We start from the raw sequence: 13,019 nt of genomic DNA, 5'->3' as shown, positions 1-13,019 counted from the left end.
GAGCGGAGCGCGAGGGAGGGAACGCGGCGGAGGGATCCGGCCGGCGGGCGCGGGGCCGCGTCCCCCTCGCCATGGTGGTCCTGCGGAGCAGCGCTGCCCGCCCGCCCCGTATGGCTGCCCGCGACAGCCGCTGCCGGCGGCCCCCCTTCGACCTCCTGGACTCCAGCTCCGAGTTCATCTCCCTGGAGTCCCCCGCGCTCAGAAGCCACCGCGTATGGACGCGCTCCGGGTCCGCCAAGGCCGCGGTGTCCAGGGGCGCCAGGAGAGCCGAGGAGGCCGTGAGTGGCGGGTGGGGGTGGGGTGAGCACGGCCTGGCGGGCAGCGCTGGGCTGCGGGCCCGGAGAGGCGGCGGGGGGAGCCGGGGCTGGCCGGGAGCCGCTGGGAGGAGCGCAGAAAGCGCTGCCGAGTGGTGTTCCGTGGAGGAGAAAAAGAGGGGAGAATCGAGGTTTTGGGGCAGGCGGCGGCGGTTGGGGGTGTGTGAGGAAGCAGCCGGTCCGCCCTCCGTTCCCGGCCGCCCCCCGCTAAAGGGGGCTCGGCACAAGCCCTGGTCCTGGAGCCGTGGCAGCGACCTGAGAGCCGGCCTTTGGGAATACAAACCTGCATAGCCTCATGGTTTGGTGTGTTGTATGACATTACCCATCCCCGTTTATTTTGGTTCAGTTCCTTATCTGAAAAAGTTACCTTGAGGAGGTCTTAGACAGCTCTTTGCTTTAGTTGCAGTAATGCTTATGGAGCGCTCTCTGTTTAGATGACAGAAATGCATCAAAACCGGCGCGACACCAAATATATGGGACCTCTGAAGGCGTTCTGGTTGCTCCGAAGGGCCTGCTAAATACTCCTTAGTCAAGTGTATCCAAATAGTATTTTGCATGCTCTAAAAAAGAAAATGTGTAGAAATCAGGGTTCATTTGTACTTAATTAAAGTGGATAACCTAAACCGGTGAAAATGTAACTTGAGCTTTCTATAATCTTGATCTGCCCTAATAGAAGAGAGAGAACTTGGACGATGGTAAAGGATAAATACCAAGTGGTCTGTGCTCTGCATCTCAGCATTGCAGCTGTAATAACGGAATCATTACACTTTCCATTGTTTTTAACATAGCTTTCGAAAAACTAAAACTTTGCTCTGCTATTTCCAAGTCAGGCTCTACTCTGCAGGCTGTCTTGCATTTCTGTGACAAATAAAGGCAGACCAGGTCCCACTCAGAAGTGGTCTGTTCTTCAGGGGCGCCCTGCCCTGAAGTGATGCTTCTCAAAGACTCTGTTTCCTTCCAGCAGAAGTCTTTCACGAGTCTCAGTTGTATTAATTAATTTTATATTTTTATATTTTGTGCCATTATATTCAAGACTACTGAACTGAAAAGTGAGAAGTCCTTGCAGTGGTGGGTTTTTTACCCCCCTTACAAAGAGTCATGGAATCTTCTTAAAGATCACTGCTTTGTTTTTGCAGTCTCCACTAGAAATGGTTGTTGGGGGCTAGTTCAGCCTTTGCTCAGGAGGGAAGGCTGTGAAGCATTAGGCAGATAATCCTGCTGGCATGTGTTCTCCGTGTGGAAAACAGGAATGAGGAAGCTAAATGTAAAGTCATTCCTGAAACCAAAGCAGAATCATTGTTATGAAACTGGTTGCAAGGTTATTCTTTGGTTTGGGTTTGTTTGTTTTTTGGGGGTTTTTTCCCCTTCCTTTTTCCTGTCCATTGAGCATGAACTCATCACCTCATTTGTAGGATGTTGGGCTCTCCTGGGGGTTTTATCTGTAGAGATAATGTAGAAGTGCTCCATCTGACAGAGATCATGAGAGCTGGTGCAAGCTTCATGTTCAAGTCCTGATGCCTCTTTCCTGTCTTGTTATATGCAAGGACGTGGTGGTGGCAGCTTTTGCTTTTTTTTTCTGATATCAGCATATGCTTTATCTTTAGTTATACAGCTCATTTCATCCATAGACTGTAAGAACCATACAACAGGAGATCTAAGGTAAACAAACATCTGCTGGGTTTATTCTCTTCCAGGTTTCCAGTCCCAGTAAGTTTCATGAGTGAGGGTCCCAGTGAGATCCAAATTGGCTGCTGTCCCTTTGGAAGCTGTGTATCTCCAGGTCTATAACCGTAGTTATAGGGTTATGATTCCCAAAGCTGAACAATTTTGTTCTTGTGACCTGTATTTGAGGGCAGTGTGCCCCAGAGTTCCCTTTTTTGTCTGGGCATTCTGACCTGTATCAGAAACAATGGGGCCAGCAGGACCAGGGCAGTGATTGCTGTGCTCAGCAATGGTGAGGCCACACCTTGAATCCTGTGTCTAGTGCTGGCCTCTCATGACAAGAAAGATATTGAGGTGTTAGGATGTGTCCTGATAAAGACAGCAGAGCTAGGAAAGGTCTAGAAAATGAGTAATGTGAGGAGAAGATGAGAGAGCTGGGGGTTGTTTAACCTGGAGAAAAGGAGACTCAGGGAAGACCTTATCACCCTCAACAACTACCTGAAAGGAGGTTGTAGGTGATCATCCTCTTGTCTCAGGTAACCTGTGACAGGCCAAGAGGACATAGCCTCTGGCTGCATCAGGGAAGGTTCAGGCTGGACATCAGGAAGAAATTTTTCACAAAAAGAGTGGTTAAGTCTTGGAACAGGCTGCACAGGGAAGTTTGGAGTCACCACCCTGGAAGTGTTCAAGAAATAACTGGATGTGGCACTTGGTGCTGTGGTTTTCTTCACAAAGTGATGATCATTCAAAGGTTGGACTCGATCTTGGAGTTCTTTTCCAGCCTTAATGGTTCTATGAAATTGAGTTGGCAAGCTCCTCTGCCAGTTCCCTCTGTACCTTTGAGTGGGATCCCGTTGGGGTCTGTAGAAGTGTGGGTGTCCAAGTGGTGTAGCAGGTCACTGGCTGTTTCCTCTTGGGTTATGGGGGCTTCATTCTGCTCTCTGTCCCTCTCTGGGTACCGTGAGGACTGCTGGTTTCACTGTTGAAGACTGAGGCAAAGTACTTCTGCCTTTTCCTCATCCATTGTCATATATTTGCCTGTGCATCAAGTGAAGGATGGTGATTCTCTTTAGTCTTCCTTTTCTTGCTGAGATATTTGTAAAAATATTTTGTGTCATCTTTTATGGCAGTAGTCACATTAAATTCTGTTTGGGCTGTAGCCCTTGTAATTTTCTCCCTGCATAACCTCTCGACATCCTTGTGGTCCTTCTTCACTCATCATCTCCATCAATCAGTGGAGTTACCTCTTGGTAACATCAGTGTGAGAAGTAGAATAATCCAGTCTGGTTTCTGCCCTTCTTAGTATGAGATTTAGTTTGGCATACTTGCAGTGAGGCCTTGGGTTGTAAACGGAACAAGTGCTTCCCATGGTCATTGCAGCTTTCCTCACACAGTAAAAGTCAATAGCATCCTCCTTGCAGAAACACCAATGTGAACAAGATGAACATCCATGAAGAACTGTGTCCTGAGTTCCCTTTGGTTTTCTGTGGATAAATGCTGCCCTCTGGAAGGAAGTCTTTTTATATCCCTCTGAATGTCATTATAAATGGAACAGAGACAGGAGGAAAACTCTTCCAAAAAGATTTTAATCCCAGTACTAGGAATTTTTCTGTTGCATTAAGTATATAGAAATCTAGCAGAAAATGAACCCCCTTAGGTTCCAGCTGCTCCTCAGAGATCAGAAGAGCTGGGTGCAGCTGGGCCTAAGTTCTGTCTATAGCCCATTGGACACTGCCTGCCTGGCTGAGTTCTGTAGGAACTTAGAGGATTCAGATTCACAAATAGTGCAGGTAATTGAAGTGAAAGGACAGTAGATTCTCAATTGCTGGTGGTAAATGCACCAGCTACAGGGTGTTAATATGTGCTGTTACCAAAGGAATAGTGACAGAGATCTATTAGCAATAGATCTAAGTAAATATTCCCAGGTCTGTTCCAAGACAGTTGGGAGGCACAGACCTCGCCTAAAGGTCTTCCTTCAGGGACAAGGAGTGACACAGTCCATCAGCTGATCCAAAGCAAGCAGAGGGGCTTTCCTCTCTATTGTTTTGCTTATTTGTTTGGTTGTTGTTGGTTTTTGTCCCAAACCCCCAAAGTAGTGTAATTTTTGGCTCTTCCCAAAGGGGTGGAACAATTGCACATTACAGGTGAGATTTTGGTTATTGGGGTCACTGAACCCATTTTGAAATAAAAGATTTCAGGTTTTTTCTTTGAAGTCTGGTGTGTTTTTTTTTCATCAGAGCTGCTTCTTGGTGCAGAAGTGGTTCGAGGCTTCCCTGCCATTGGTTGCAACTCTATTGAATCAGGAGTGTAACAGACTAAACTTGATCAAATGAGGAATAGGTGGTTCAGATAAATACATCCTTCCTTCTTTTCCTAGAAATTTTCCTCTGGCAACATTGAATGTTTCAATGGACACTGTTTAAGATCGATGAGAAAAAACATGCAACGCTGCTCAGAGTCGAGCTTTGACAAAAGCATGGAAATCTTAAGTGAAAATGTCAATCGACACTTTTCAAGGTATTGTATTTCTAGGTGTTCAATCTCTGTTGAAGTCATAGAATGAAAAGGAAAAGTGAAAGCATGCACAGTGAGTCACATCATGATAAATGTACAGCTAAAAACCCACAGGGGAATGTGACTGTGTTAATAATGTGCCAGTGTCTTAGAACTAGAAGCACTCTTCTTAGTGAAAGTGTTCTACTTCTACAGAAGGCATGTATCTCCTCCCAGGTCCTTTGAGATCTCTCCTTCACTTTGGTTACTGAGATATTACCTGCCCTGTTGAGACATCAAGATGAGCATGCTGGGAGATAATCTGTCCTTAGAGAGCTGTGTGCATATGGTACACAGCAGACTCAGGATCCAAATCTTCCCTGGAGTCTACAGGCTTTTCTTTGCATGACATGGAGCACCAGATTAAAGTTCCCCAGTGCTGTGGGGGAAATGTGCAATGCAATGTGATTCAATACTTTTGTACAATACTTCTAATATAATTCTGTTCTCCTTTCTTCTCTTCTCTTTCTTAATGTAGACAGTTGCCAAAGCCAAAATCAGGCCCAAAAAAGGAAGACTATAAAGAAGGTAAGTAGTGATAATCCCTTAGGATTCCTTTTTAGCCAGATTTCTGAGAAGGATTGCATTTGTCACTTTGTCCATTTAACTTGGCCCCAAAAAGTTCTGAACTCATCAGCCAAAATCACCTGAAATTGTGAGAATAGATATAACAAAGAAAGGAATTTCCAGTGAGTTTTATGAAAAGAAGTGGGTGAAAATAGGAGGAGATGTTATTCATTCCTTTCAGGCTTGGGAAGAATGCACTGTGAATTCCTGAATTTTTAGGCCTTAAAGAGTCTGTTCCTTAGCTCATGTTTCTTTGTGTCTGATTTTCTGGGATCTGCAGAACTGGTTACCTTTACAGGAGGGGATGTTGCAGTACTGTACACAAGTCTGTTATAAAGTAATTCAGTCATGAGATGCACACTGGCATGGAGAAGGTGTCCCTGAAGTTGAGCATTTCACCTTTGAACCAACTTGCCATGTTGAGTACACAAGCAGGCTTGGTGCTGTGAGGCCACTTTGTGGCAGCCAGGAAAATCCTTTAGCTCCAGGCAGCATTGTGCCAGCTACAGGCTGAACGTGGGAAGGGACCCAAAATGCACTTTGTGTATAGCAACTCAAGTTCCTCTTGGGCAATGTAAATTATTATTTACAGAGCTCAAAATTAGTTTTATAGTTGGTGGTGATGAGATCAAACCAACCTGTGTTTAAAATGACGTGGTGGTACATCTGTTACTCTCTCACTGACCTTTCTTAACAGTTATAATGAACTCATAGCAGAGGATGCTATCTGGTAAATATTGGGCAGATCTCTTTCAAAGCAAGCAAAGTTCTTGCTGTAGTTTGTGTAGTTTTGAGTTCTTTATATTCAGGAGTTTATCCTGAGGCATTTCTTGTCTTCTAGGGTTTTTGTGTCATGGTGCAGAAAATGAAAATGATGCATGCTTAGTGTACCAAAACCAGGCATCTTTGGAACAGACCTCTCACATAAGCAATTTTTAGAAAGAAACTATCAGATAGAATTTTACATGAATAGAGGGAAAACACCTTGGAGGAAGGCATTTGTTGTTTTCACTTTCCCAGAGAGAGCTAACTGGAATAAATTTGCCTCCTACATGGAACAAAAGCTGGGTGTTTGTTTTCATTAGCTCGGCTTTCCAGTCTACTAAAAAGCTGCTCTACAAATCAGATTTTTAAATATGTAGTTTAAGCAGAAGTACTTTAAGTTGAATGCTGTGATCACAAAAATATCTTTCAATTCAGTGTTTAAATGTTTAAAATAAAAGGTGGGGCTTTTATATTTTCCTAGAGCAAGAGTGAAATAAAGGGGCTGACATATTTTCCACCACAGAAAGTTTTATGTATTATTGCATTTTAGTGTCCAGAACACTGAAGACCAGAGCTGATGCAAAAGCTGCAGAGCAAGTCCATGAGGAAAATGGGGATCTGGAGGTTCGCCGCAGCTGCAGGCTTCGGCAAAGCCGTTATACCACTACAAATGAATCTGTTCTGTTTGACAAACTTATAACAAAGTAAGGAGGTTTTTCTCACCATCTTGCAAAGCTACTACCATGAGCCTTATTAGCAACCCTTTGTACTATGGCAAAATATTGGCTAGGGACTCTCTCCTAGTGACAGCAGGAAAAGGTATTGTTTTTCCTGGCAGCAAGAGCTATTTGCATTCACTGGTCAGGCTGAAACTTCCTATGAGCTGCTATGTATGTGCTATATCTGAGTGATCAGATGTTAGGAAGAAATTATTTACTGTGAGGGTGCTGAGGCACTTTAATAGGTTGCCTGGAGTAGCTGTCAATGCCCCCTCCCTGGAAGCTTCAAGGTCAGGTTGGGGCTTTGAGCCACCTGGTCTGATATGTATGGGCTGGGTAGGTTTGTATGTTGTGATCCAAAACAATCAGTTTACATTGTGACTTTTAGTAGATTTAACTTAAGATACTAAGAAAAGTTGGTTACTGGCAAAGTGAGGCAATCCAAGTGTTTCTGCCTGTCTGTGGCTTAATTCCCTTTGTGAAGCCCAAACTCAAATTTGTTTTCTGAAAGGTTTGCAAAGTGTAACAGCAGTAAGATGTTGTGTCTAGCATAAGTAGTCATTGAAAATCAATGTGAAATTTAAATAGCAGTGTAGAGAAGCAATCTGTTGTCTGAAGAAGGCTGTGAACTAAGTGACTCAGTGCTATCATGCAGAGCAACCTAAGTGCTATGAAAAACTGCCATAATTTCTTTGTTACTTTACTGTGATATTCAGAATTCTTTTTTCCAACTACTGAAATAATTGGGGTTTTTTTACTGTGTTCATCAAGAGGGGAGAAATAAGCCTGAAAACAATGTTTGTTTGCATATACTCATACATTTGTTAAGTTTCTCTATAAAAATGTAAACATTTGACCTAATTTTTAAGTAGCATTGAAAAATTTGGCTGTCAGTGCCTTGCATTGTGCACACTGTATTAAAATATGATGGTTATGTGTGCAGTTCTAAATGGGCTTTTTCTGTACTTGCCTATTTTTGCTTTCATATGTCAACTTTGTATTTTAGTACTGCAGAAGCAGTCTTGCAAAAAATGGATGACATGGAGAAGATGCGTAGACGGCGAAGGATGGGAGACCTGGAGGAATTCCACGACACAGAAGAAGTAGATACTAATTATTTTGCTGGTTTTGTATAAGTAGGGTATTTAACATAGGGAGATGATTTCCCTTCCCCAAGAGGAACTCATGGTTAAATGATAGCAATCATATTTCTTCTCTTTTAGTTTTGCTTTATTAAATTAAGTCAGTCTGCTGTCATTTTGAATGGCAGTCACTTTGTTTTCTAAACGTTGTCATAGCCTGCTTTCATGGATTTTTTTTGTTTAGATCTGCATTCCTATTTTGGAGTGGAAACCCCTATTATTAATCTTATTAATCCTGGGTTCCAGAATGATGTTCCTGGTCTCTCTTGCTGTACAATAATTAAATCTTCTGTGTATATGGAATGCCTTGATAATGATACTGTATAGGCACCAAATATGCCCACAGGTTTTGTGCTTATTTGTGATTTGTTTTACATGGTTTTGGTTTTTGCTTGTTTTTTTTTTTTAAGGAAAGCCTTGATATGGAAAGGACTGATGAAGAAATAGCTGATAATCAAGGTAGCATTGTTGGATAAGTCTGTTTTAAGTTTTCTTGACTATGCTCTAGCCAAAACTTTGTCTTAAATAATTGAGATGGGATGAACTACTGGGTATTTTTCATCTATTGAAAAGAATTTGTGCTGCTACTGACATTACAAGCCACAGGCACAGACTCTAAGGCTGTACTAGAGTGAGCTCAAAATAGGTTTTCAGAGGAAAAGAAAAGTTGTTTGTCCAAAGCTCTTACAGCAGGAAAGGTTGTGGGCATAGTGCATTTTGAATTTAATATAGTTTGCAACAGTACTTAAGCAGTGCAATGTCATGTTGATGTGCAGGGGGCTCCTCAGAGGAAAGTGAAGCCAAAGAAGACGATGGTGAAGACAATCGAAAGCGTTACTCCTTTCGGCAGAGGAAAACTGTCGAGCGCTATCAAGCTCCATTGCAAAGTAGGTTATAGGCACAACTTCTCTTAAGAATTAATTTCTTGCATGGAAGTGAGAGTGTTATGGGGTTTATTAAGAATGAAAGTATGTACACACCTATTCAAATATCTTACCTGCAATTTTGTTAAATGCATATATCCTCGGCACATTCTATTTCTTTGCTTTTTGGCATCCTTACTGTTATTTTTCAATAAAAATTCTACCTATGTATCCTTGAAAGAATAGCAAGCAAACAGACTTGATGACCTTACTCTTGTGGTTTTCAGTTCTTAGAACTCAGGTGTGTGTGTTTTTGCTTTTATTGTGCACTGATTTTAAAAAACAACCTCTTCCTCCCCACCCTTGAAACTTCCGTAGAACTTAGAGATGGGTGATACACATCCCATTCTCTGCCTCTTTTAGTATCCTGCTTTCTCTTAAACTTGTTTGTAACATTGTCCCAATTTTTTTAATTTGAACAGAACCAAGACAACGTAAGATGTATTTTTCAGACAGGTCTTCACCTGTCAGACAGAGACATTCATGCAAGGGAACTAACAGGTATGAGTTTGGTTAGTGATAATTCTTTCTCAGTAGTGCTGTCAGTCACATGACTGAATACTACTTTCAAGGGTTTTTGGACTCTTGGTAATTAGATATTAACAGTATGGTTATTGCTGTGGTAGTCTGAGGGAATAAAGAAAGCAAATATTGGAGGAAAACCCATCTGTTTCATTGGCCATTAGATTTTATTAGAAAATGCAGTTTTTGTGGTGATGAGAGTTATGGCTGAGATTGTATAACTGAATTAATTTGTTCTGGAATTGAAGCCAAAATCTCCCTCTGAAAATCTCAGACTGTTTTATCTTGAAGGTTGCAAATAATTTTCTTAAAACTAAAACCAATTTAATTAGAGAGAGGATGGAAGTTTTAATGAATTTTTTTTAATCACTCAGGTACTGATTCTGGTTTCTCTCTGGAATCAGTTCCAGTTTCTGTATGAAACTATACTTAAAGCAAGAAAAATGATAAGTGAAATTCTAAAGTACAAATTTCAATAGTAATGACAAATAGGTTTAGCATCCCGCAAGTGTTGAATGCCATTCCTTGCTAGATAGGAGTGCTTTATTTAGCATCCTTGAAATTAGGCAGTTATGGAAGGAGGGAGTTATGAAACCATATTTTGTAATTAAGAGGTTGGTGTTTCACAGAGTAGATACAAAGTGCTAAGTGACACTTGATTGTGGGTGAGAGCATGTGGACAAAAAGAGTACCTTGCTTAAGAAATTTCTTTGCACACTGGTTCAACATTTTACCTTCCTAATAAAAATGAAATTTTGCTGTCACTAGGGAAATCACATAATGTAGTTTGGAATCAGATTCATAAGAAATACAATAATCTGGAAATTTACTATATCTCAAAGTAAACAGTGTTCATTTCAATTTTGATATTACTTACTGTTTATTTTAATTTTTTTATTGTTTGTTTGAATGTTTGCAGACGGAGACACACAGTCCCTAGCAGTGATTCCTCTTCCTCATCTGATGATGAAGAGGATTTTGAGAGGCAGAGGAAGAACAGAAATATAAGAAGGTTAATGCAATTGGAGATCTGGGGAGGAAGGAGACTACTTGGGAGGACTTTACGTCTTCCTAACTGTGTAGTGTTACCATCTTCATCTTGTTCAGTTTCTGAATTCTGGCGATCCTGTCTGTTGATGCAACTGTAACTGGACTCTGTACAACTGGATTTTTAGAATGGATTTTAATAAGAAATTTGATTTCTAGGTGGGATGGGGAGGTAGCAACACTGATGAAATTTCTCAATGTAAAATTCTGCTGCTCCTGTGGCTTTACAGTAGCTGATTCAGAGAGAAACCCACTATAACAGGGGATGTTATAAATAGAGGAAATGATGGGGATTTGGTTTCTTAAGAAATGCTCTAGAAAAACTATTTTAGTAACAGTCTAACAGCTATGTTTTCAGCCTGATGTCTCAGATGTCTTTCAGAGTAGTCTATTGGCACACAGGTTCCAGGGCCTTGGGAAGGACTGGCAGTGATAGGCAGCCTTTATAATGTTAAAACCAACTGAAATAAGTATTGGCTTGGGCTGTAACTTCTTGAATATAGGAATTAAAAGTATTTGAAAAGTATCAGTGTGTCTGGGGGTCAGGAGGAGCAGTTTTCTTCCTCACATGAATCACTGTCAGCCCAAGGCCTGCAAACAAGGAATATCTTGTTTTAAGCTTGTATTCCTACATAGGATCTGTTGACTGGCATGTGTATTTATAAGTACTGAGAGCTGTTAAAATAATTAACTCAGTTTAATATCTGGTGTGACCATTGTCCTTTCTTTACTCACAGACATTAAACATAAAACAGCTGAAATGAATATTTAATAATTCAGGAAGTTTATACTCGTTTATAAGATCTTCTGCATTCACTTGCTATTATTAGAAAATCAAAAATCCACATTGTAAGTTAGAAAGCACCTTTCTTTTGCTCCTTAATTCAAATCAGGTCTCTTCCTGTCAACTTTCGGAAAAGTGACTTAAAGGGAGTTCACAAAGATCGCATGAAAGTTGGAGCGAGTCTGGCTGATGTTGATCCAGTGCAAATAGATTGTTCAGTAAGTGTTCTTACTTCATTGTCTCACTGAGACATCTTCAGTAATTATGAAACCTTATAGACAGCACAGTAATGAGCTGTTTGTAACTTCCTTGGCTTACAGTTTTGTTTCAAGCAGTTTGAAAATTGGCATGAATGTTTCCTTTGTGCTGACATCTAATTTCTGATGGAACTTTATCGAGGTTGCAGCTTTAACATCTAAAATGTGTTCTGTTGTCTCCATCTTTAGGTACGATTTGATGGTGTTGGTGGTCTTGCTGACCACATTTCTGCTTTAAAAGAGATGGTTGTTTTTCCATTGCTGTATCCAGAAGTCTTTGAGAGGTTCAAAATTCAACCTCCAAGGTAAGGGTTGCCATTTAAAACTGTAAATTCTAATTCACCTGTTTTCAGGAAAATATTCAACTCTGAAGTATTGTTATGTTTCCATGCTTCAGAATTTTAAGTGTTTATGCTTTTGGGTTCTTTTAGCAGTAGAAAAAAATAATTTTATAAAAAAGGATAGAATCCAGCATACACGTAGGTTCAAAGATTTGCAGTGTAGTGAGACTGTCTTAAAAGTGTCTTGCCTTCAAAAAGGGGATGGTGGAGACGTTTTGAGTTCTACATGTAAGTGGACTTGATCAGTCTGTAAGTGGTAGTCAACTGCAGTTTTGTTTGGGGGAAGTCCAATTGTCTGTCCCACCAACTCTTTTTTCAAGAGTTCCAGTATCAGCTTTACAGTTGTGTGGACTTGTAACTAGAACCTTGCAGTGCTGGCTGTGCTTGGGCTGAAAATGCACCTGTCCACTTTTTACACAGCTGAATGGGTTCTGTGTTATGAAATGAAACTATTAGAGATTTAATTGTTAGATTTATTTATTCTAGGCCATGAACACTCAGTCATGTTATATTGAAATAGGACTTAAGGTTCTTTGTCTTCAGTAACTTTAAAAGTTACTGGTATAAAAGTATAACAAACAATGAAGAGAGCTTTGTTTAAGAGAGAACACTTGTGTGCTTCAGGGATGAGGGTGGTCACAGGTACTTTTCTATGATATTTTTCTTATGTCAATTTTTTTTTTAATTGCAGAGGCTGTCTTTTCTATGGCCCACCAGGGACTGGAAAGACATTGGTTGCTCGTGCACTTGCTAATGAATGTAGCCAAGGTGACAGGAGAGTAGCCTTTTTTATGAGAAAAGGTGCTGACTGCCTCAGTAAATGGGTTGGGGAATCAGAACGACAGCTTCGTTTGTTATTTGATCAGGTACAGTTGAAACGTGCATTATGTTCTGTGTGAGTTGTAACTCATTTTCTGTGGTCGAGCAATTCTTTTTTTTTTTTTTTTCTCAACTCCTTCCATTGAAGGGGGATTGTCAGTGTTTCATTTTTTAGTAACATTTTTAGAGGCTGGAAGTCTTGAGAGCAATTAGGAAAAGTTAGTTAGTAAAGCAGTCAAGAGAACCTTGCAAAGAAACACACAACCCCAACTTCTTGCCTCAGGAAAGAAAAATCCAAACAGCTGCAAAAAACGTTTCAAGAAGTGTGGTGACTTTTAATCAGAAGGAAACAAATGTGGGCTGAAAGCATGGTTATTTTGAAATTGGTAACAAAGGTTGCTTCCAGAGCCTGTAATACAATTAAGTCCAGGCTCTGTTCTTGATGGTTGCCAATTAGCTGTAAAAACCAGTGGTGTTATTTGTTTCCTGTCACCCGTCTCAGTGGGTTGACCTATGTTCCTGCCTTCTGTTACTCACAACACTTCACTAATTTAGATCAATGAGTAGAAATCCCTGATGCTGGTCTGAAAAATCTGCTTCCAGT

The 13,019-nt window shown here is 40.9% G+C and overlaps 1 protein-coding gene across 1 annotated transcript in view; it reads left to right on the top strand.

Annotated features, from left to right (window-relative positions):
• Nucleotides 1–43: 43 nt before the first annotated feature.
• Nucleotides 44–13,019, top strand: part of ATAD2 (ATPase family AAA domain containing 2) — a 30,185-nt gene continuing 17,209 nt past the window's right edge. The window contains exons 1-12 of the mRNA XM_066566113.1: nucleotides 44–278; nucleotides 4,354–4,493; nucleotides 5,008–5,057; nucleotides 6,412–6,565; nucleotides 7,587–7,683; nucleotides 8,133–8,181; nucleotides 8,499–8,609; nucleotides 9,068–9,146; nucleotides 10,087–10,179; nucleotides 11,108–11,216; nucleotides 11,445–11,560; nucleotides 12,288–12,462. Coding sequence (XP_066422210.1) covers nucleotides 72–278; nucleotides 4,354–4,493; nucleotides 5,008–5,057; nucleotides 6,412–6,565; nucleotides 7,587–7,683; nucleotides 8,133–8,181; nucleotides 8,499–8,609; nucleotides 9,068–9,146; nucleotides 10,087–10,179; nucleotides 11,108–11,216; nucleotides 11,445–11,560; nucleotides 12,288–12,462 — 1,380 coding nt within the window. The 5' untranslated portion in view covers nucleotides 44–71. The remainder of the gene's footprint in view (nucleotides 279–4,353; nucleotides 4,494–5,007; nucleotides 5,058–6,411; nucleotides 6,566–7,586; nucleotides 7,684–8,132; nucleotides 8,182–8,498; nucleotides 8,610–9,067; nucleotides 9,147–10,086; nucleotides 10,180–11,107; nucleotides 11,217–11,444; nucleotides 11,561–12,287; nucleotides 12,463–13,019) is intronic.

Source organism: Molothrus aeneus, chromosome 1, assembly GCF_037042795.1.
Source record: "Molothrus aeneus isolate 106 chromosome 1, BPBGC_Maene_1.0, whole genome shotgun sequence".
In the NCBI taxonomy this organism is placed as follows: Eukaryota; Metazoa; Chordata; class Aves; order Passeriformes; family Icteridae; genus Molothrus; species Molothrus aeneus.
This window is presented reverse-complemented; position numbering and strand designations above follow the sequence as displayed.